This window comes from Pygocentrus nattereri, chromosome 5 (genome assembly GCF_015220715.1).
Source record: "Pygocentrus nattereri isolate fPygNat1 chromosome 5, fPygNat1.pri, whole genome shotgun sequence".
NCBI classification, from domain to species: domain Eukaryota; kingdom Metazoa; phylum Chordata; class Actinopteri; order Characiformes; family Serrasalmidae; genus Pygocentrus; species Pygocentrus nattereri.
Genome location: NC_051215.1, coordinates 17,683,145 through 17,708,761, shown reverse-complemented (window position 1 = coordinate 17,708,761; position 25,617 = coordinate 17,683,145). Strand labels below are relative to the sequence as shown.

Below are 25,617 nucleotides of genomic sequence, written 5' to 3'. Positions count from 1 at the left end.
TAAAAAGCTTTTCATGTGTGTTTTGTTAGCTTGTTTACATAAGGGGTGTTTAGTTCTATCTGGCCTGCCAGATTTCTGGCTGCAAAAAACAAACCACTTGTTCTGATCAGCTACAGGCCTGTCTTCTGAATGTCTGAGGCAAAAAAAAAAAACCTCTCACAAAGCCACAAAAACGCAGATGACCTTTGAAAATACACAGAAAAAGCTGTGCTCCTTCCCGTGGTTACGCTGTGTATGCTAACCATATATGCCATTAAATACTGTCAGCAAGATACGCCTTGAGGGCAAAAAAGGCAAAAGAAAAAAAAATGCAAGCCTATACGCAGTCTAAATTAGAAATGTAACATTTTCTCTTTTGCAAAGCCCACTATTTGCATATCTCCAAGTATCTCCAATGTAAGCACTTCTTCAATACACACAACTCAGATTTAGTCAAGGTCTTCTACAAGCACTGTAATTAAATTATCCCACCAGTCGCTGCATCCTTAAGTAAGGCTACTAGAGTGTTCTGCAGTAATTGGAGTTGAGAGGTTGTTTATCACCGTGACAACATGCATCAAATTAGGATCAAATAGCAAACGGTGTTTGGAGTATCTGAAGGACACATCAATTTAGTGGAGAATTATTGGCATTTCTGGGGGTGTGCTTGGTTCGGACGTCAGCGTCATCTCTATAACAAAAACAACACGTGTATTGTGCGTGCCAGCTGAAAAATACTCTACATCATCCATGGGTTCCCTTAGCAACTCAGCAAATCTTTCATTTAATGCAGCATCATTCACCTGCCTTTTAGCACTGCAAGTCTTCCTTAGGCAAACTACAGCTAAAAAAGCTGTTTTCAGAAAACGCTTTACAATATGCTGAGACTCAGGGTGCATGATCGGAATTGGGAGATTTTTGCTCTAAACATGCCAACCTATTCTTATGACCTGTGTTGCAGTATAGCAGCTTATACCATACTGTTTTCTAATTCAAATACAATTGTGAATATGCTAATTGAATACGTTACAATTGCATTTATATTTTCATCACTTCCTCTTAAACATGATCTGCACTTAAAAAGCGCCCCCTGACATCCCACCTACAGTGCTTGACTGACAGGAGTGTCTCCTAGACAGTGAAAGTCCAATTTTACCAGGGCTGCAACTGAATTTTAATTTTGGGAGAGTTGGAGTGTGTGACCAGGAAATGCAATTGCAAATGGGTGACTGTTATTCCGTTTTTAATGTCAGAGTCAGTTCCAGCCATTACACATTGAAATGCAAATACACATTTTGCATTTCAATTATGTCTTTCACACTCCCACATGTGAAATGCAATTGTAAATGTACAACTTGATTAGTGTTTTCAAATTTGCATTTGCAAGTCCCGTATATACTGCCATTTTGCAGTTTTAGTAGATTAGCAATAACGTAAGGTACATAACTGCATTATGGCTGTTGCCAATCTACACTAAAATGGGATAGCATAAATTATACATGGCTCATTGTGCTAAACAGTCAATTGCTTCTTGCTTTTGAAGTAGCACTTCATTGTATTCATGGTAGACTTCAAATGAAAAAATGACAGTCTGGTTCATTAATAAGTAAATAATATTACTTATAAGGTGACTTGAGGTAACAGAAAGTACTGGAAACATGCTTTTTTGTTTTGCATGTTCATAGTCCACACAGTATGTGTTTTGATTTAAAAATAGGCTGAATTGGTCCAATAGACATGTACCAATCTGGCTATAAAGAAATTGCAATTAAACATAAAAATTCAAAATCAGTGTATATCTAAATGAGAAAAAAAAACAATTCCAAATCCATCCAAGTCCATATAAAACTGCATATTGTAATGCTAATTTTAGCAATACTTGATTAATGCAGAAAACTGCACAGCAAAATAGAAAAGAAACACTGAAGATAAACAAAGAAGATAAATACAGTTAAAACCAATGTTAAAATATCAAGTTCAAGGTTCAACTATGGAAAAAAATAGAATGGAAAAGAAAAGAAGGAAAAAGCATTACAGTGTTTTTGTTTAGTACTCTAAAACCTTTCAGAAAGGTCAATCACAATATGCTTAGACAAATTCCATGCAAGTCTATTAATCACTATAATAATGATGGTTATACTGGATAAAAGATAACTGCAAACCACAAAACAACAGCACCAAGAGACTATACACTGTCAAAGCCAATTATAGTATAAAGTGTACAGGGTCTGTATTACAGAAAAAAGTGCTGGTGTCAAAAGTTTCGCCCAAACCTCTACTAATAGAATCTGGCTCAGTGATGCAATGTACAGGCCAATACTCTGTTTAAAAAGATTTCTTAAACTCTACAGATTAACACAAAGTAGTTTCCACTTTTACAGGTTGCAAAGTGCATTATGTACATAGGACTGCCAAGATTATGTGTGCATATTAAGGTAGCCCCCGACTCACCTACTGCTTTGGACAGGCCATAGACCCTCTGGTTATAGGCATCTGTTTTGTCCCAGATGAAGGTGTATGACAGGTTAGGCTCTGCAGGGAACCACTTCTGGAAGAGCCGTCCCACCACAGCCACCATCAGGTGCACCTTCATCAGGTTGAAGGGAATGGTGGTCTGGGTCATGGTGACCTTCAGGACGGGCCGATAGCCAGCGGCCCGTGAGCTCAGGTACACCAGGTTCAAGTCACTGCCTGGGATGGTTGTCTCCTCCTGAAGAACCTGAACATCAAAGCAGAACAGGACATGGAGCAGATGGAGGCATTAAGGGCAGAAGACTTCACACTCCACAGGATGAAACTGTATTTACTAGGACAACAACTCAGCATCTTGCCAGTCATAAGGATGTCATTTTACAGGACATCATTCAACTAATACTCAAAAGGAGATGAGTACTTATATATAAATATTGCCAACATGTACCGAATAATCAATAAGTAAAAGCAAACATTGATAAATATTTTACAACCAAGCCTTCAGTGTGCCATCAACACATACAGTATATCTCCATCCATCCATCCATCCATCCATTTTCTAAGCCGCTTCTCCGTCAGGGTCGTGGGTACAGTATATCTATTGACTTTAATTTTGAAGAGGTTCTCCAAAGTATTCTATTGGTTTTCAAGCACAAACTCTTACTCTAAGATAAGATCTCATCACTGCTTGTTATATTAACTATCACTGAACATTGAGAACACTTTTCTGTTCTTCTATGAAGGTGCTTTGTTGAAAATGTTTTGTTGTGACAGTGATGATGTAAGAAAAGTCTGAAAAGTACTATGCAGCCAAGTTTAGTTATAGTATATAGTATATTAGTACATATACTAAACTGAGCTGTCAGTGTTTTTGCTAGTAAAAACAGTGTATAACATTGGAATAAATACAAATACATATATTTAGGTTTCTTGGTTCCTGATTTCTTGGTGCATAGATTTCATGTTTGATTTAATAGATTTAACTAGATAAACTAAATAATGGATGGGCTGGATGGTAACTGCAAATACTGGGCTGCCTTGCAGAGAGCTTAGGAAATGGTAAAGTGATAAAACATACTTCTTGTACTGGTATTATTTGTCTTTATAGTAGGCATTTATTTATAAGCTTATAAATGTATCTAAATATATTTCAGCTTATGTTCCTTACTGTTGAAGTGCATTTCAGTATTAATAATACTTATATTTCTTACATAGTCCATTACCACTGAAATGGATGATCATACTGCATTACTGAAGCTGCGCTACATGCTCTCGAAACCACAGAAACGATCCTAATACCAAGAGCATAGAGTTTCATTTTCATCAGTCACTTTAAAAGTTAAGCAGATCTGTGTGATGTGAGTGGGAAACCACACTGTTATCCACTAACACTCGATCGCTCACTGATTGAAGTCTAAAAAAAAAACACTTGTCTTTGTATCCAGTGGGGGGAATAGTCACAGGAGCTCAGGGACTTTGCACTAATTTCTCTCTCTCTTTCTCTTGCTTTCTTTATGATGCCACAAAAAAGGGGTACAGAAGTTAAAGAGCTGCTTAGAACAAGAGAAAGTCTGAAATAAGGAAGAAAAGCAGAGGAAAGACAATAATCCCTCCACTCCCCATCACAGCACTGTAAAATGACCTACAGGAATGAGACACTTACTTTTAGCAAGACTGAGGAAGTGCTTTTAGGGATTTACTTCTTTTACCTCTCTCTCGCTGTGATGTACTGGATAAGTAAAGGGTCGTAGTAGTGCTATGTGTGTGTGCAAAGGTAACCTAGTGATGATACCGATCAGTTAATTTAGAAAGCAACAGATGAATGAAAAAGAAAGAGCAAAAAGTAAAGAAACCAACAAGTTCAATAGATTAATGAAAACCATGGATACAACATGCGTACACTCACATTCTCTCTGTTTAACTTTCCTTTCACTCTTCCTCTTTCTCTCCTTTCTCACCCTCTCCTTTCCCTCTCTCCCTTTTACTTTCTTTTCTTACTCTCCCTCTTTCTCTCTCATTTCTCTTTTACCTCTTTCCCTTTCTCAGCCTCTTTCTTTTCTCTTTCTCTCTCTCCAACTTGTCTTTCTTCTTTCACACACATACAAACACTGTATGGGTAAATCTACAGGTCTCTGCATCCCACAGCTGTGTGATCTTTCATTACACACTGCGATGTCATGCTTGGTGTGTGTATGGGTGTTGTGGTGGCCCTCAGGGGCGAGGGGTGATACACCAGCATATGGGAAACGCTTGCTCGTTTAACAAGAAAAGAGAGAGAGAGGAAAGATGAAACAGGCTTAAAGGGTTCATTTGATACGGACCATTAAACCCACTGCAATGAAGACTGTTTTAGTTTATGATTAAGTTACACAGGATCTGAAAAAAAAATCTTCTAATGGTTATGAAAACTGATCTAGAATGCTATAAACAATAAAATCAATTTCATTAAACTGGAGGGAAAAAATAAGCTCATTACTGCAGTGACACAGAGCGAGGAAAGGAGAAATACACTGCTCATCAAATGTGTGGGGACATCGCATTTCTCCAAGTAACATGTTTGATTTTCGATTACGAAAAAATGAGAACACTTTATTTTACGTGGACACGTGATATTAATGTAAAGCTGTTATAATGTCCTTATTAATGCTTATCAAGCCATTTGCTTCTAATGAACAGACTGCTCTTTATTAACATCAAAGGGAAATTCCAGCAACTTTTCAAGCCATTAAAATGTAAACAAATTCAGTGTTATTTGAAGGGGAATGCTTTACTGCTGTAGTAATTTACAATTGCTCACAGTGGTGGTGACAGGAACCAGACACCTGAATAGCATAATGCCTCTAAAAGCTTCTTCGCAGAAAACTATCACATAAAATTATTATGAATTTGGTTTTGGTGAGTAAAACGTTTTTTAAATCCATTCATGGCAGATGACATTGTGAAGCAAATATTACCCAAAGAAAACTATTTTCTACATGTTAATTACTATTGACAATATATATATATATATATATATATATATATATATATATATATATATATATATATATATATATATATATATATATATATATATATATATATATATCCAACAATATCTGTAGCTTACAAGTGTTAACCCTTTATTTGCCAGTCAATCGGCTTTTCTTCTTTTATTCCAATGTTCTTCTGTATATCAAAATAAATGCACTGAATGGATCAATGACAAAATATTAAATCTAGTAAGAGCAATAGGGTTAGCATTTGTTAAAAGTTTTACAAACTTTTGCTGTGCAGTACTAGATCTTCCACTCATCACATCTGGTTGGATTTTCCAGCTCGTGCCGCAAGCCAAGCAGGAAAATTGCAGTGGCTGTTCAGAGTCATGGTGGAGAAAAGTCTGTTTGTCATTTAAGCATGAGACAGAGAATGAAGGGAAAGCTTGGGGGTTGTTACTGTCTAAGTCAGAAAGAGCGCATTAAATGCTAACTTCATTCAGCCTGATTAACTCTGTTTAGAGTTACACTCAAATCCCAGGCCATAATTCAAATCAGAGGCCTTGGAGAATGAAGACGGAGCAAAGGATCAGCTGGAGAGAACGAAAAAAGAGCAAGAGATGTCTGCTAACTGCAGTAAGGAAGTGGTTTCTCTCCTTTTTGAGCAAATTCATAAGGCAACATATGTGCTAGACCGGTATACATAACATTACAGCAAGCTCTGTAATGGAAAAAGGGTTACATCAGTGGAGATGGGGGGTGGGGGTGGGGCTGGGCAGGGGGCAGAGAGAGAGAGAGAGAGAGAGAGAGAGAGAGAGAGAGAGAGAGAGAGAAAGACGAGAGAGTAAAAGAAAGATAAAATAGTACAGCAAACAAGAGAAAATGAGAGAGTAAAGATAAGAGAGAATAAGACAGAGAGAAAAGAGAAAGGGACAAAAGAGAGAGTATAGAAAGAAATAGAGAAAGGAAAGGAGAGTAAGAAAAAGGAAGAGCAAGAAAAAGGAAGAAGAAAAGAGCGCCAGATAGAGGAAAGAAAAAAAGTAAAAAGAACGGAAACAGGAAATGGAAGAAAGACCAAAAGAAAGAAAAAAGAAAGAGAAAAGATAAAGCAGAAAAGAAGAGAGGTGAGAGAAAGAGAGAAAGACAGAGAGAGAGAGAGAGAGAGAGTGTGTGAGGAAGATGGAACAGACGGGGGGAATAGAGAGACAGAACGGGTGCTTTCCAAGTTTTTTATTCCTCTTTCATTTGTGAGAAGCAAATGTGGAATTTAACCTCATTTTTTCTCTACCACAGATTTTTTCACTTTAAGACTTTAAAAAAAGAAAAAGTTGACTGGTTTTGGACTCCACATGATCTGAGCCTGGAGCATCTGTGGCCACATGGTGCGATCGCATATATTAAAGAATGCAGCGATAAAAAAAGATATCTCGTCCTCTCTTCATAAAGGAGGCTGTCTGCTGGCTCTTTGAGGTTTTTAGACATGCAGTAAGTGTACGTGTTGTTTTATATGCAGGTCATAAGGAAGACTGTTTGTCTGTTTGTGTGTGTGTTTGTGTTTGTGCATGTGTGTGTGTGTGTGTATGGGTGTGTGTGTGTGTGTGTGTGTGTGTGTATGGCTGTGTGTGTGTGTGTGTGTGTGTGTGTGTATGTGTTATGTTGCAACACTGGGTTTCAATATGAACAGGACAAAAGCAGGTTGTGTATGTGCTTTGTGGGTTATAAAATGTTGGCTCATTATTCTTTTCAGTCAGCGAGGGTCAAGCTGAGGCTTGTGGATTCCAGCTTTGGCCAGTTACCCACAAAGACTTAAAGGGTTTTAATTTTTTTCCCCACTGTTCAGTGTTCCACATGTGGTGGCTGGGTGCAGATGCAGTCCAGGAATAACATCTCCATCTCCAGACATTCCTCAGAGCTGTCGGGATTTGCCTTTGTCGCTCTGAAGACACACTGCAGCACAGCAGGCAAAACAGCAAAACATTCCTCTGGATGAGATGGAGATTTTCACTCATTGCTTTTTCTTCTGTCGCTTTGTAACTGTTTTGTTATTGTATTTAGACCAACATTTGACTTTGCACCAAAGGTATTGTAAGCAAGGTATTATCCATAAAGCTTCAAATATAATTGGAACACCTCTTCCTTCCTGATTATATTCCATGAACTTTTAAGTGAGCAAAGATAACTTTATATTCCTCTCATCCAGCTTACCATGTTTTTTAAATCCGTCCTTGTGGAAGATCCTATAGATCTTAAAAAACTAAGACTGGCTTTATACTGTTAAAATTTCCATGCCACTAGTTGCATGTTGTGAGTTACAAGAAAATAATTGCAGCGCAACTTGACAAATACACAAAACAATTTAAAACAACACCCAATAAACCATTTTCTGTTTTATTTTCCTGTCCTTCAAGGCAGAGCAGTCAATTGTTTGATGTCATTTGACATGAATATATGATGCATTATTAGTTTAAATGTATTCATGCTGAGATTCAAATTAGTTGCAGGATGCTTTACATTATAGTTTGATTTAGTTTCATGTAGGTTACAAGCAACTAAATTGCATAACACTTTCACTATGTGTAGTCAGACAACCCATTTCAAGAATAGCTTCCTTTCTACTGTGAGAAAGTTATTGTTCTGAATAGAGCACATCATCAGAAACTGTCTTTAAGATTCTGTACTCACTATAAGAAAGCCCTGGTAAATTCATTGTGTACTTCTCATATTATTTTGTTGTATATTGTATGTATTGTTGTATGTGCATTGTATGTAGGCATGTGCTATGTCATATCTGTATTGTGTATTGTGTTATCTCAGAGTTACATCTTGATGCACCAATTACATCAAACAATTACCACCAACATGTTGTGTGGTAAATACTGAACTGGATTAGTTTTACTTAGGTGCTGTAATTTAATGGCCATAGTTCTTATGAGTCTGCTAGGTAATAATGCCAGAGTAAATAGCCTATAATTCACCAAATTCAAACCTCAGTAATAGCAGTCCAGTTCAAAAATGCAATAAAAAAGGGCAATAGAAAGTGTCAAGGTAGCATTTAGTTTAGGATCTTTTAAGGATACACAGAACTATTTTTTTGCATAATCAAGCTAATGTTAACATGTTAGCATATTGGTTATGTTTCCTACCTATTTAGTTCTGAATGAGAAACAGACTTTGTTTATTTTTCGTTTGGTTGTAGAAAACCATACAAAATGCTTCATATATGCAGTCCTATCCAACTTTGCAGGCTTCAAATAATTTGTAAGACACTAGAAAGCTGTAAATAAAAATGAAGGAATGGTGGATATGTGCAGGATGAAAATAACTGTAGACGATTCTAAAATGACTGAGAAATCTGTATAGAATCAAGACTGAAGTTAGAATTAAATTTGTGTACAGAATTTATATTTCAAAATTGGAGGGAAATCTTAAGGGAAATAACCAGACAAAAAAAAAATTCATGTAATTTAATTAATAGATAATTACAGTTTTTTATTAATCATTTAATAACTTCACTGAATTTTTGAACTACTGAAAAAAATACCAACTGGTGTAGTCCAGTTTCTGCAGGAGTTTAAACTGAAAACTCAAGAGTGTAGTAGCTCTAAACAAACTGTGCTACAGTTTCTCATTTGATTAAATGGGGATTTTATTAGCACTCTGTAAAGCTTGTCCAGCCTCACCAAATCAGCTACAAAAGAAAAACAATTGTTGGCACAGCATGGACAGATAAATTGTTAAGTAGATATTTTCACATTGCGCAATGTTTGTACATTGCGTGACATTGTTTTACCAAATTAAACTCTATCTTTAAGCTTAAACTCAGTAGCTGTAACGGCTGCACAGACATTTATAGCACAAATTGCACCAATATCACAGCCCAAAGATTTTTTAATACTCTGAATGTCTAATACTCTGTTTCTCTAATACTGTTTCTGAACTCTAGTGTCTCCTTTTTGTTGTGTTCCTCCAGAAAGCACACCCAAATTCATCTAATTGGAGGCTCAGTGATCATCTGCTGTGTTTCTGACAGTCTGAAATACAAACATGTTGCAAATGAGCTTAAACAAGATCTGAACTGTACAGAAAATCCACTTTATTAGAAACTCCTACCCCATGCTTCCACTCACAGGCCACTTTATGAGGTCTAATTACCTATAGGTCCACTATACGGGTGCATCTTTTAAATGAATTTCTTTCTCAGCTTTTCTCTGTCAGCTTGGCTTAAAGGAGATTCCAGCCATTTTTTTTTTTCAAAATCTCTGCACATTTACACTGGCTAGACATAAAAAGTCACTCAGACAGTGTTGATGAGAAATTCTTCATTGCAGAGAAGCTTACAGAGTGACAATTGTTCACAGTGGTGGTGGTCCAGATGTCTGAAGAGTTTAAAAGCTTGCAGTTTGATGTCCTAGACATTACTTAAAATGGTAGAGAGGAACATGTAATATATATACTACTATTTTACCTTTAACTTAGGTGCTGACAGGTGAAGTTTTTGCTCAACAATTATAATGGAGGCAGATGTTTTGTTTTTTGTCTTTAGTCTTGTTAGAACCTGAGTGAATTTTGAGCATTTTATAGCCTATATCTAATTTCCAGATGTTTTAGATTTTTAATTTCATCTTGCCTGTATTTGCCATTTTGGCATATGTTTTTGTTTGTAGAGTGCCTTTATTTTAATGTTATTTTCAATAATATGTCCTGTGGAATGCCATAGTGCTACAGCTTAGCAAATGGTAAAGATTGTGTTATGTGCTAGCCAAATTCCCTTTTTATATCTGCTATTAATACCGATCTCCTGTGGTCAATGAAACTGCTGAGACCATAGCTGGCCCCTGGCATAGGCGAAAGAGTCAATTCCCTTAGGCCCCACATTTACCAGGGATATCCAGCATGACATTTTTTTACTGCATACTTGCGTTGGTCCCTGAGTTTCCTTTTAGGCAAAATAAAATCCGTTCAAATTCAAAGTTCACCAAAAACATTTACTCAAAGTATATGTCAAATTTGAAATACCTAAAATCCTGTGGCAATGCATCCCTATACTGTTCTGCATTTGGGAGAGGATTACACCCTAGACTGTCACCATTTAACAGGGAGCTGCTCCTCAGTTCAGTTACTGAGAAGTTCAACTTCAGTAACTTTAACTTTCTCTTTATTTATTATTATTTTATATTATTTATGTAATGACTCTGTCGATCATCTGCATGTCTTGCATAGAGAATGTACTACTAAAGACAGAAACACATAACGGAAACATAAAAAAATATCCGAGGGATGTTCTTACCCGTGTCTCTGGTATGATGGGTCCGTTTTCCGGAGATGATCTGAAGAATGTAGAGAGCGGAGTAGTGAGGATGAGAGGGCTCGGCCTGATGAAGCCACTCAGATCACAGCTGGGGATATCGTTCTGCTCCTTCTTGAGCACCAGTGTGTCCATCACGTAGAAAACATTCCATGGCACCCACACGGTCCGCTGCTGGGTGAGGAATGGAGCGCGCTCAAAACTTAGAGTCAGGGAAGCTCCACCGTTAGCCAGGATATCAAACCTGAGAAAGAAAGATGACAAGATGACTCGTTTATCAAAGAAACATAAAAATGGATCTATCTATGTTCTGTCCACAAATGCACTCTTTTAGCAGCAACTGTTGGCCTTAACATATTAAATACTAATTGGCTTTATTTAGAGAGTCAATTAATATTGACTACAGTAGCAACCAAGTGATCTTGCAGTGCTCCACTCACAAACACGTTCTTTTGTAGTTACTGTTTCTAGGTTGCGAAAGTTTGGTAGAATTCCATTCAACCTAATGAGAAACTGTACCTCAACTAGTTGTCTACATTTAGACAGTTATTAATTTCAAATTACATTAATTTAGTATGTTAGTGTATGGCAGGTGAATTTTTTATTATATAATTAAGCTAACATTAGCACAGTTATCTTTCTATGCTGCATTGATTGTTTTGATTACTAAAACAACACAGTAATATAGCATAGAAAAACTGGAAAATGGAAACTTAACATTATCTACTAACTCTAAACAGTTTGCTACAGCCTCTTATTAGACTGAATGAGAATTTGTACCAACATTCTGTAAATCGTTCTGTAAAACAGCTTATGGGTTGAACGACAAAGGATGAACTGTCACACATAACATTCAAAAAGTCAATGGAAAAATTGTTAGCCACTCTACTGGGATGCCACTCACACACATGCAAAATAAGACAAAACCATGAAATTTTAATGTCCGTGCAGGCTGATAGAAGCAGGTTGAGGATGATGAGGAGCAGGGGTGAAACATCGGGATGAATTAGACATGAAGCGAGATGTGTGAGTGCTTGTGTGTGAGTGTGTGTATGTGTCTTTAATTGTCTCAGCTCTTAACCTGGCTGATTTGCAAGCAGCTCTCATGCTCCACAGTGAAAAATGCATGATAATGTGACTGGCCTTTTATTATTGCATTTGTGTTAAAGTAAAAGCTCCCCACAGCTTTCACATACTCTCTCTCTCTCTCTCTCTCTCTCTCTCTCTCTCTCTCTCTCTCCTCTTTTATCCTTCTGTTTTTCTCATTATCTTTTGTTCTCTCTCTTCCTCTTCCTTAATCTGTTACCATCTTCTCTATTTTTTCTTTTTCTGTGGTCTTCTGTCCTTATCTAGTTTATATTCCTCTCCCATCTCTCTCTTCTTTTCTTTTTGCCTTTTCTCTGTATCATTTGTCAGCTTATTTTTGCCTCTCTCTTTTTCTCTTCCATTCTGTCCTTATCTTGTGTTTTATCTTTCTTTCCTCTCTGTCCAGCTCTCTTGTGTTGTTTGTTTAGCATTTGCTCTCTTCCTCTCGTCCTCTGTTGTTCATTCACCTTTTCCATCTTTTAATTCTTTCTCTTTTGTTGTTATCCTTTTGTCCTCTCTCTTTCTTCCTCTGTTGATTAGGATATACTACTACATACATGCATGTCCTAAATACGATCTCTTCTCTATAGGAGAAGAGCCAAGACAGAGACACAACACACACATGCGTGCACACACACACACACACACACACACACACAGGCACACACTAATAAACAAGGTTCTGTAAGAGGCTCTAAAGATGTACAGTGATTGGGCGCACACAGCTGTGTTGATGGCTGGGTTTCACCTTTTCTTCTGTTTCTTTTAAGTCTTTTTTTCTAGTTGAGCAGTTAAAAAGATCCTACAGCTGTATAAAGGGGTAATCTTGCACTTCTACCTTCATGCCCCTCTTCTCTCTCATGTCTTTCTGTATCCCCCACCTCATGCTCTCTCTTTCTGTCTCTCTCTTTCTCTCTCAATTTCCTTATCTCTCCTCTTTTGCTCTCTCTCTCTCTCTCTCTCTTTCTCTAGTCCTCTCATAGCATCTCTACTTTTATCTGCTCCTCTATTCTTCTGATCTCTCTCTTTCACTATTACACTTCCTATTAAAACTCTCTCTCAGTCAATCTCCCCCTCTCTGCCTCATACACTTTCTGTCTCTCTTGCCTTCTCTCTATCTATTTCTATCTCCATGGTCAGTCACAGTGATGATCAGTCTAGTTTTCTTTTTCTTAAAGGCCCCACACCACCACTAAAGCCATAGTTTGGCAAAAGAACAAATTTAAACAATCCCAACAGTAGTTGATTTAAGGGAGCTAAGAACTGATCTAAATCATGTCTTGGATGATTGACTACTTTTGAAATTGTTAGTGTAGCTCAGGAGCTTACACAGTTCAATTCTTGCAGTGTTACAGTACACACACCTGTATCAGTCTGCTCTAATTCAACTGGACTGAGTGTAGGAGACTGTAAGAGAGGAGGAATGAGTGTGTACAGAGATGTATGTTTATGGGTGTATGTGTATGTGGTGCCAATTTTTATGTCAGATTTTTTATGTCAGACTTTACAGCCAAATTGACCAAAGGCTTACTTTTTATTTTATTTTTTGACAATATTTATTAATACCTTTTTAAGCTGAAGCTCAAACTCTTTAACCATATTAAACCAAGCATCTCACAGCATCTCACTAGCAAGCCATTTGGAGAATCTCATCATGGCTCCCTTAAACTTTGTAAAACAAGTCAGTGCACAGAGCTGTAGCTTTCTGTGTGCTACCATGTTTTCTTTCATGCACCTTTATGTATAAAAGATCTAAAAGGAAGAAAGAAAAGGAAGGTATTTTGTAACACAAACTGTATAAAAATAATTGTTGGCAAATCATTATTTATATATCAAATAATGGCAAAAGCACTGAGATATCACATTATCAACAGTGAAGAACAGACTAAGTCAGCATTAAAGTGTTAATGTACAAAACCAGGATGCTGCTGCATTCAAAGTAAGAGGTGACTGGCTATTTAGCTTATGTATAATTAAGCTACATCATTTGGTATTGGTGTAGCAGCAGCATTTAAAAACAGTGCGAGTGCACTCACCTATCTTACATTGCAACACAGATCAGCAAAAACAAAAAATAATAAACATGCTGATTGTACATTTGGAGCAAAAATCTCTGATTAGCTGATTTTGATTGTGAACCCTTAGCTTTAAGATGTTTCTCAAGAAACAGCAGTGTTTGTGTGTGTGTTTGTGTGTGTGACGAAATGTGCACGAAGAAAAGAATGTGTGTTTGTGAAAAGAAAGAAATGAACGTGTTTGTGTGCAGACAGCTGTGTCAAGAGGCAGCTGTATGTGAGTGTGATCTTACTGAAGTGTGTGTGTGTGCTGTAATAATAGTGTGTGTATGTGTGTATATATATATGCATATAAAATATATATGTACATATATACACTGCTCAAAAAAATAAAGGGAACACTTAAACAACACAATATAACTCCAAGTAAATCCAACTTCTGTGAAATCAAACTGTCCACTTAGGAAGCAACACTGATTGACAATCAATTTCACATGTTGTTGTGCAAATGGAATAGACAACAGGTGGAAATTATTGGCAATTAGCAAGACACACTCAATAAAGTAGTGGTTCTGCAGGTGGGGACCACAGACCACTTCTCAGTACCTATGATTTCTGGCTGATGTTTTGGTCACTTTTGAATGTTGGTGGTGCTTTCACACTCGTGGTAGCATGAGACGGACTCTACAACCCACACAAGTGGCTCAGGTAGTGCAGCTCATCCAGGATGGCACATCAATGTCAGCGTAGTGTCCAGAGCCCTGGGTTCCACCTAATGCAGGACAATGCTAGACCTCATGTGGCTGGAGTGTGTCGGCAGTTCCTGCAAGATGAAGGCATTGAAGCTATGGACTGGCCCGCCTATTCCCCAGACCTGACTCCGATTGAGCACATCTGGGACATCATGTCTCGCTCCATCCACCAACTCCACATTGCACCACAGACTGTCCAGGAGTTGGCGGATGCTTTAGTCCAGGTCTGGGAGGAGATCCCTCAGGAGACCATCCGCCACCTCATTAGGAGCATGCCCAGGCGTTGTAGGGAGGTCATACAGGCAGATGGAGGCCACACACAATACTGAGCCTCATTTTGACTTGTTTTAAGGACATCACATCAAAGTTGGATCAGCCTGTAGTGTGTTTTTCCACTTTAATTTTGTGTGTGACTCCAAATCCAGGCCTCCATTGGTTTATTTGATTTCCATTGATGATTTTTGTGTGATTTTGTTGTCAGCACATTCAACTTTGTACAGAACAAAGTTCTATTTCATTCATTCAGATCTAGGATGTGTTATTTGAGTGTTCCCTTTATTTTTTGAGCAGTGTATATGTGTGTGTATATGTATATATGTGTATATATGTATATATATATATATATATATATATATATATATATATATATATATATATATATATATATATATATAGTACACATTTGTGTATGTATATATTGTATATAATATCTGTGTGTGTGTGTGTGTGTGTGTGTGTGTGTTTGTGTGTTTAGCACTGTTCTATCACTGATTGATTCTGTCCTTGTAAATCCAATGCATTTTAAACAGAGCCTTCATCACCATATACATCAGCTGATTTAGGGAGATAAGCATGCAGATGGGATGAAGAGATGCAAAAGGTTGCAAAGTACACACAGACACACACACCCTTCTGTGCATACACAAGCAGAAAGTTTGAACAAAGACATCTGCAGTGCATGTAACATGTCATAAGTGACATTTAGTGAATTATTCAGGGGTAAAATGAACATGTAACATTCAGACAGGGTGTGCATTTGTGGTATATTTCATGAATAAAAATATCCTGACTTTGAAATAATAATAATAATAATAATAATAATAATAATACATTTCCTGCCAGTGAATATTGAATACTAAGTTAAAGAGATACATTTTTAAAAGTTTCCTGAAAGTGTGCAATGAGGTGAAAATGAGTTCCACAGTTTAGAAGCATAACATGGCCTCTCAATGTTTTCTATTTTTTACAGAAGGTATTTGCAGAAGGGCAGATCTAAGATAACTTGCTGGAACATAAACAGACGCTCATTTAGAATCTTAGAAACTTACTGAACATATTTAGAACCTTAAAACCTAGTAGCAGAAGTTTAAAATATATCCTTAAAGATACTGGTAGCCTGGTAGCTCTTTGAAAGATAGGGCTGATATGACCTCTCTTTTTTGTTTTTGTTCGAGTTGTAGAGTATATACAGTTTTCTTTGGAAGTCCAGTAAGAAGAGCATTACAGTGATCAATTCTGCTTGTAACAACTGCATGAACAAGTGTTTCTGTGGTGCTCTGAGATAGAACTGCTGATCTTTAGTAATATTACCCAAATGATAAAACAGAGCTCAGAATCTCTGTACATAAACCAGACAAAAATGAGCCCAACATTTAACAAAGTAGTCCTGACTGCGTTAAATATATATATATAGTACACATATATTTGTGTGTGTGTGTGTATTTGTGTGTGTGTGTGTGTGTGTGTGTGTGTGTGTGTGTGTGTGTGTGTGTGTGTGTGTGTGTATAACCTACATGCCATCCTGCCGGGTGATGGTGTATCCATGGTCCGGGTAATGAACAAAGGAAACATTTACTCCAATCAGGGGCGTTCCATCTGCAGTCAGCACTTGGCCTCTGATTACAGACACCAGGCTGAAAAAAAAAACAAGCCAAAAGAGTCAATAAGATCAGAAAACACTGATTCTAAGTCTTCTCGGCCATGTTAAATGTCCTCACTTTCCTCCACACCAGAGTCAATAACACACACATGTCTAGAGTAAAATGCACACACTAAACTCGCACATATGTGTGTTTCTGCATTTACACAGCAGTTATACCAACACACACACACACACACACACACACACCATTGGTAATTGATAGTGGAACAGCCAGCAGAGGGTTGAAAAAAAGAAACATCAGCTAAACAAACTGAAAAGAAAAAAGAAAAAGAGGGGTGGAGGGGAGAGAGAGAGAGAGAGAGAGAGAGATATTTATATGGGTTGTTAATCAATGGTCAGTCAGACAGTAGTGGTCACTCTGCGTGTTTATTGGCTGATTTTCCGGTTCATTTCAGCTTTTGTGGACACTAATAACCTGAATAGCACTGAATCACACACACAGGACAGACACACACTCTCCTGCTCCTTTTCTCTCTCTCTCCTTTCATCCTCTTTCCCTCTCACTCTTCTGTTGTTCTCATGCTCTCTGTTTATTCATTCTCTCTCTTGTGTGTAACAGTACATGTATTTGTCCCATCACTGTGCGGATGTTACGGTTCGGTGCATGCAGTCGTATGGAGAACAAACAGTATGTGCAAAGAATGATGAACGTAATGCAGAAACAAATTTAACAAGCGTTCCACACAAAAGCCTTTCCCTTTTTTTTCTATCTCTAGATCCCTTCATCCTCTCCCTCTCTCCCCAGCTTTCTCTTTTCTTTGTCTCACTCTCTGTGTTCATACTCTTTTTCTCTCCTATTCCTTTTTCTCTCACTCCATATCCCTTCATCCTCTCCCTTTCTTTTTCTATTTTCACTCTCTATTCCATCTTCTCTTTCCTCTCTTTACGTCATCCTCTCACTTCATCTCTACTCTTCATCCTCTCTCACTCTCTTACTCTGTCCCTTACTCTTACTCTATCCCTTCTTTCTTTTTTCTCTCTCTACCCCCCTCTGTGTCATGTATGCAGATAAACATTCTATAAATATCTGGAAGTCCTAGGCGTAGCTGTAACTCACAACTACTTACAGCCATAAAACAGCAGCAGCCAGCCATCACAGCACTGAGAGGTCTAAATGCAGGTTGTAATTCACACAGACACACACACACACACACACACACACACACACCTCATTCTCGTTCTCTCATACACATCCATCTCCACTTTTTTAGTTTTTCTACGACCACAATTCTTTATTATCTAATTACAAACAGCTCGCATGTTCTTTGTCACTCTTCCTTTTCTCTTTGCCTGCTTTTCTTCCTTTTTCTTTTTCTTTCTTTCTTTCTTTCTTTCTTTCTTTCTTTCTTTCTTTCTTTCTTTCTTTCTTTCTTTCTTTCTTTCTTTCTTTCTTTCTACAGCCACAATTGATTACTGTGCTATTACAAACTATTTTACTGGACAGTAATGCACTGTATGAATCTCTACCTTTGTCCTTTATTTCTGTCTCTCTTCTTTTTTTCTTTCTTTTCACTTTTTTCTTTCTTTCTTTTCTTTTTTCCTTTCTTTCTACAATTCCGTTCATCTCTTCTCTCTGTAAATGACTCCAGAGCACAGAGACTATGGCTGCATTCACTCACACAGTATTTCTCACTGTCCTGTACAGGGTTCACACAGGTGGACCCCATTTCATTCATCTTAGCCAGCCAACACCTAGAATCCTAATCTACTCTGACCATCTCTGGAGTGTGGGAGATGATGAGGAATCTACACAGAGCAAGAGCATCTGCCATCATGTTACAGACAAGAAAAACTGTTCTTAAATGTCTGGTGCAATCCAAATAAGTTCTTCACTGTCCCAGATTGCTAGCTATCATGCACTCCACTGCATTTATTTCTGAGGGGTAAATGACAGCATGTTGGGTGGCTAGTGTGTTGTCCACAAACTGAACAAGGTGATGAGACTGATACAGAGTTCAGCACATGCTCTGATAAGAGGCTTTTGAGAACTTTAAACCCTTGAGATAATGAATGACTTCCTCAAGTTTGCTTCTTTAGTGCTGGACTGGGACGATGCTAATACAGTTAACATTAAGAGTTACAGTTGATGTTACATTGTAGTATATGGCAGTACAGCTTCAAAAGCACATTATGTAAGTCTATTTGAGATTATTTAACTACTTGGGTGAGTAAAGATTGTCATGTAGTTTGCACCATGCTAATTGTTGGGGTATAAACATCCATTGCTTGTTAGCTGCATTAGCAGTGTAGCTCCAGTATAAAACTAAAGAAGCAAACTTCAAACATACCAAACATGTCTTGACTATATTTGGAATACTTTGATTACAAGGGTGGGGGGGGGGACTATGTAAATTTGATCTTAGGTTGAAGGTGGACATAAATAAGAGGAAAAGGACTATCAGGAAAGATGCTGTTTCAAACTGTGTCCTAAAAGCCACACAAACCCATAAAAGGAGAAAGATTCACCTGCATGTTGTTTTTATTTTTTTATTGTTAAAACTGAGTCAGCAAATCTGCAACAGACACGGCTGCAAAATGCCATAGCCCACTGCTGACAGAAGGCAGATTGGAAAGTAGTTTGAACACTGGGAAAAACAAACAACAAACAAAAAAAAAGAAAAAACTGTTCTATTTACTTATGATTTTATGCTGAAAGCAAAACATTTGGTGAGGGATTATTCCAGATCTTTCACTAGATTTTGGAACAGAGAGAGATAGAGAGAGAGGGAGAACAGGAGAGAGAAAGAGATAAGTAAGAGTGAGTAAGGAGAGAGAGAGAGATGGGAAGAGCAAGCAAGATCGAGATGGACAAGGAGAGGACGAGAGACAGAAAGGGACAGACAGAGAGAGACAGATAAATCTTTTTTCTTCTATTTATGTTTATTATTTACAAACATATTACATTATTCTAATAAAGCACTATCAGCAATAACTTTTGTTATTGTATCTTGATTTTTGTCATTTCATTTTTAATTTTTTATTTTTAAAACGCTTTTTGAACTTCACATTGCATGAATATTTCATACTAAATGGATCAAGAGAAATGGTCTAAAATCACATACCCTAATTTACATGTTAGTGATAGGACTGTCTGTTAACTTTGTTAACTGTGTTGCGACTCTTCTCCTCTCGGGCTGAATCATCTCTTATTCAGCACAGCTGTGCCCTGCGTGTTTCCTGCATTTGTGTTTTAATCACATTAGCCTACACGTAGCCTTATTGGATTAGCTGGCCTTATCTGGCCACTGCGGTATTAGAGGCTTAATTTGCCCACATCTGGGCCAGTGGCATTGAGCCTATTAAAATGTTTGCTGTAGCTTAATCATGATATCTGTCATGGCTGCCGTTTTGCTGCCAAGCGGTTCTTCAGATTAACTGAAGTGAGTCCAGTACAGATTGAATTTGATGAGAACATGTGGGTTATGTCATGCACAGGAAGCCAAAAGCAAAATATACAGATTAATTTGTCATTTTACAAATTTACACATACATGTACCTGTACACATGCATTTCCAAAAATTGTTACTGAAAATTAATGCACAGTAATACTACTAATAGGACTACTACTGTTACTATGATTAACAGTAACAGCAGTGCACTGAATAATAAATACAGTACATGACGTTAATGCTTAACGTTGTTTAGCTGAGACCAATTTTCTAATGATTTTGACTTAAGCGCAGCTCTGTCTTGCCTTTTAACCAAAGCTATTATAGCCATCACTGACAGAAATATATACAGTAAAATACAGGTGGGCAAACCCTAAAGTTCAGTGAGAGAAAAAAATGCATAATTGTGGAATAATGCACAACTGCATTTTCACATGACAGTCACAAACACACTGAAACTGCTTCAGCATTACATCTCATTAAACCTGTATTTTATATATGCTATATGGCTAGTGGTGTTGCATGTCAAGCATTGTACAAAAGAAAAACAATGTTTTTCTTTTGTACAATGCTTGTACAATGTGTGGCATAAACCCATAACATAAGTGAAAAGCTATAGCATCTTCAGCTCTTTTATCTCCAGAATAGTAAATTCACAGGAGAAGGAAAAAGACATTTTAACTGCATGAATTGTTAATAAAACAAGATTTTACCAAAGTAATTGTGGAACCTGTCTATTGTGCAATTAATCACAAATTTTTAAAAAAGATAGCTGGCAATTTAAAATTTCGTAAAAATGACTGACAGGAAGTACATTTAAACAGAACAGAGCTGCAGCCACAAATTAAGTTTTATAAGAAATACCAATTAGCAAGTGAGAAAACACAAAATAAATGACTAAACTTGAAAGAAAGGTGAATAATTGATTGAAAAGTATAAATAACTTTCAAATAAGCTAAAATTGTTAACACGCTTTTACACACATTTACCTTCTTTCACATCCCTGATCATCTATTATAAGCTCTCTGATATCTGCTACTTCTCAGCATGTCACAATAACTTAAAACAGTACATCAAAACCAAGACTGGGATTAATTGTTATATTCCACATGAAAATTAATGGGCAAGTGTCCACAAGCCAACTTCCCAGTTTAAGAGCTGGTTTGGCTGATGCTTCCATTAAAACCTGTATATCCGGGCACAAGGGAGAGTTGCTAAGGTTACACTTCACATGTAAAATGATTACTTAGATTTTTTCCATTCTCCCCATGAAAACAACACATTTTTTTGAGATTAGCAGTTAATAGAAATAGAGACGCTGCTTTAAGAAATGGCTGTGGCCTGCCGCTGGGTTGGACAGTGTGTAGCCTCTTACATTCCCACACTATTATCTCAATGGAGGTTATTAGTTTGTCCATACAAGGCTGTGTGGACACCTGCTGCCGTGGTAACCATACACACTTCTGAGAAGGAGCCATCAGAATTAAGTGACATCTTCCTGTTCTGTACAACGGGAAGAGATGTCATTTTGTCTAAAACCTGATGCTGAGGTCTGAGAATGCCCTAAATGCAAACCATACTACCACCATTTAACCTCTCCGCTGTTCAGTCAGTTCCCATTTGGTTAATTTAAGCATGACCTCATCATTTACCACTCAACCTTCCACAACAACTTTCTTCCTCAAAAATGCGTGTGCCAGGAATCTAGAATTATTGTGAAGTAAATAATGTTGCTTTTAGTTTGTTAAAATATAACCAACAATTAGGCTATTAAAAGTCACAAGTTAGCATGTTATTATTCTGTTATTATTTCTTCTGTCTAAACAGTTTCTAGCTTTATATTTGTTCAAGGCTTTTAGCTTTGATTATTTACAAATGGACATGCTGTCAATATGACATGCTGTATTATCAATTGCAATAAAGCACAGTGATGAGGACTAATACACACTTTCTTGCCATTCAAGCCACAGCAAACTAGCTTCAAGAGGACTTCTGAAGAAAGAGAAGTCTCAACATATTCAGAAAATTTAGATTAAATTAAAATTTAAAAATGTTTAACTATGCAGCCATGGAGAGTGTTAGCACAAATAACTATCATAATTTTGCTAATTTGTCCAGCAACGGAATCATTCCTAAGCAGCAGCACTGAATATCTAGCAGAAAGTCTGGAAAAGACTGCAGAAACACAACTGAGGACCAAGTGGAGTGTGACAGGTCATCGAACACACACACATACACACTCACCTTTTGTTGAAGGGGTTTTCACCGCTAATTATATGTGTGCTTTCCAGTCCCACAAGGAAGCTGATTCGCTGGTAGAAAGACTGAGCGGCCTGCTGTGAGGAAACTGACTGGCCCTGACTGATGATGTCAGCTGGGTCAGGTGAGCCACGGCAAAACAGCTGTGTCTGACAGGAGCTCTGCAGACAGCAATCTGGATCCATACAGTCGACCAGACCATCTACACAGACACACACACACACACACACACACACACACACACACACACACACAAACACACACAAAACACACATATGAACAGATTGTACTGACATATACATTTTACTATTGAACAACCCAAGTCCCATATTGGTCCAAGATCTATGGTCACATTATGACATTTGTATTGGTTTATGTCTTCAAAACAATGTCTGATTTTCACGCGACCATTTTCCAACCTCTCTCTATCCCTCAGGCTGTTTTTGCTACTGTGGCTTTAAGACTGTTAAAAGTAAATGACCTCTGTTTCGATCAGCTTCCCTGTTTAGTGAACGATTAAAAAAGCAGTCCAGGATGATACACTTCTTCTAACTTGTGGGAATCAGCAGGGCTAAACTGCTGTAGGCATACAAATAAATATATGCAAATGTGTTGGTTTTCACAGCATTCAAAAACAAACTGTTTTTGTAGGTTAGTTTTTACAGTCATTATATGGACCATGTCATTATATGGCTCCGAGTGAGTAAAGGGAAGATCTACCATGAAAGTTGTGAATGCAAAAAAAGTGATTCCTTGCAACATGAACATTATAAAGAGGTAAGTTTGGATCAGTTGTAGTAATTTGAGATCTGTGTTTTCTAAAATTATGAACTTATTGTTTGCTTTCATGTTGTTCCTTTAGACTGATAATGAACTCCATTAAGTTGTATGCAAAAGTTTGAAAATCCCTAGTCAAATAATGAGCTCTCCACAGGATATTGCTAAGTTTAACATATTGGAGAGAAAAACCTAAAACATAAAATGTGCTGTAAATTTGCTCAGCATATATTTTTTATTCAATATATTTCTCCCAATGTGTTAAACTCAGCAAATAAACTGTAAGTATGCAGTAAAATGTACAGCTGTGTATTTTGTGGAGAGGACATCTGAAATTATTTTCATTTAACAAATCTACAAAACATTTCATTTGACCAGGGGGCAAAATTCACCAAGGTTTGCACACCATACTACTTTTGATGATGCTGATATCACTTTCTGCCTCTGTACAACCTACACACACACACACACACACACACACACACACACACACACCAGTAACAATATAGTCGCACTTGCTAGGAAAAATAAATCCTACTCAAACACAAAAATAATCACAGCTGTACATGTGCAAATTCCATTTGAATCTCCGTTCAGATATTTTATCAAGTCCAAGTGCTCATGGGAGTTGTAGTCAATTATGCATAGCCAATTATTCATGAGCTATTCTAAATGTGTCAGGTGTATAATATCAAACATTTCCCCAATGTCATCTCTTCAAACGCAATCATGCAAACTGAAACACAGTTTAGGTTCGGGTGTTTATGGCAGTTGCCTTTAGGTAATCTTATATCTAGAGAACAAATCCAGATGTTTATAAACAAAAGGCCTTGCAAAGTACATAACTGCCAATAGTTGTTTAGTCTGAGGTGGTAACATTGTGTGTAAAACCAGCAATAATTTAAGGTTTTACAGTTTGCCTGATGAAACAATTGTTCCCCCAAAAGTGTCTCTGGATTTGGAAGCTGAGGAAAAAATCACCATAAATAACATTGAGCCTTCTCTTTAGGTAAGAAACTTTTTTGTTTTCATTTTGAACAGTAAAAATTTCATATTTGCATTACTGATGGTGTGCATCTCCTCATGTTGAGTGATCTTGTGGGGAATCTGAATTATCATAAAGAAAAAGAAATCACAAAATTACATTAAAAAACATCAAAATACACATCTTATACCCACTGCTCTTTTAATGTTAAAGTGACAATTTATTCCACTTATTGGAATCAATTACTTTTCAGAAGCATAATACTGTTTTAGTTGGTTTAATTTTTGTAAAAGGAGTCCCAACAACTGAGTGTGTGTGCATTTGTGTGTGTATGTGAGTGCGGCCCTTTTGGGTCCACCACTGCTTTCACTCTGGGAAATATTCCTTCAAAAGTAACCCTATGTAGGGAACAGCATGTATCATTTGAAATGTGACCCCAAGGGAAAAAAGACAGCAAATACAAGGATTAAGTAGGCCAGTCTAAGGCACACTATTCCACACACTACTATGGATATATTGGGCTCATTTGCATATTGCAGCCTTCTGTGATAATCAGTATTGCAAAGGCCAATATTACAATAATGATTTACAAATGATACACTGTTTCACACAGAAACACACAAGCTCAGTTAACAGCTTTATCTCCTTATCAGGTACAAACATTAACCCCAACTATGTGTCACACTTACTTTATAAAAAGCCCTGTGTCCACACAGTGCAATGCCATCAGAGTTTTAAAATAACACACACACATACACACACACACACACACACACACACACACACACACACACACACACACACACACACACACACACACACACTATCTAAGCCGCTTATTGTTCTGGGTCATGGGGGTCTGGCAAAAAGGGCAGGAAACATCACGGACAGGTCCATGGGTGCCCTGATCATGACATGTTTTGTTGATTTTCTAAGTGAAAATAAGTTGTACATCCTGTACATTTTAATGCACACTACTGTTTATTTGCTGAATGTAACATATTGGGGAAAAATACAACATAAAATGTTATTTTTTATGCTTTATTTTTAGCAGAAAGGATGCAAAAATTAACAAAACTTGTAATTTTACTGGAGGTGTTCAAACTTTGGAATATGACTGTATAAAGAAATACAGTATCAGGATTAAACAGATGATAGCTAACATCTTGCTACATCAGAATGGCACAGCATGAGAACAGTGCATTATGGAAAGTTTGTCCAGACTAAAAATCTAAAATTTATTTATTTAAAATTAATTTTGGAACTGTTGATTATTTTATTATTTCATATTATTGTAGTTTTCATTTTCAGGATTTAATGATGACTATTATTATTGCTACACTGTAATTAAACTGGAACTATCATTGGAAATGATAGGTTTCATTAGGCACTTTGGGTGATGATGGGCCGGTTCAGGTCAGTTTATCACAGAATTTTATTGGACTCAGGAGAGATTCGGATTCAAAACTTTGTGCTCTGGGTTGGGCATAGTCTGAAAGTTTTTGGGCTAAATTTGAGTTTCTGCAATTTCACACACACACACACACACACACACACACACACACACACACACACACACACACACACACACACACACACACACACACACACCCCGAATGACTGTCCAAAAGCACCAAACTGCTTAATTTATGACCTGACCCTTTTATAGATCTCTGTTTTA

The 25,617-nt window shown here is 37.2% G+C and overlaps 1 protein-coding gene across 14 annotated transcripts in view; it reads right to left on the bottom strand.

Annotated features, from left to right (window-relative positions):
- The window catches only part of tenm3 (teneurin transmembrane protein 3), a 628,014-nt gene that overhangs the window by 69,101 nt on the left and 533,296 nt on the right, over positions 1-25,617 (bottom strand). For all 14 annotated transcript variants that reach the window (XM_037538774.1, XM_037538773.1, XM_037538778.1 and 11 more), the window contains 4 exons: positions 22,160-22,376; positions 16,378-16,497; positions 10,714-10,975; positions 2,431-2,698 (listed from right to left, as the gene is read on the bottom strand). In XM_037538774.1, the coding sequence (XP_037394671.1) occupies positions 2,431-2,698; positions 10,714-10,975; positions 16,378-16,497; positions 22,160-22,376 (867 nt within the window). The remainder of the gene's footprint in view (positions 1-2,430; positions 2,699-10,713; positions 10,976-16,377; positions 16,498-22,159; positions 22,377-25,617) is intronic.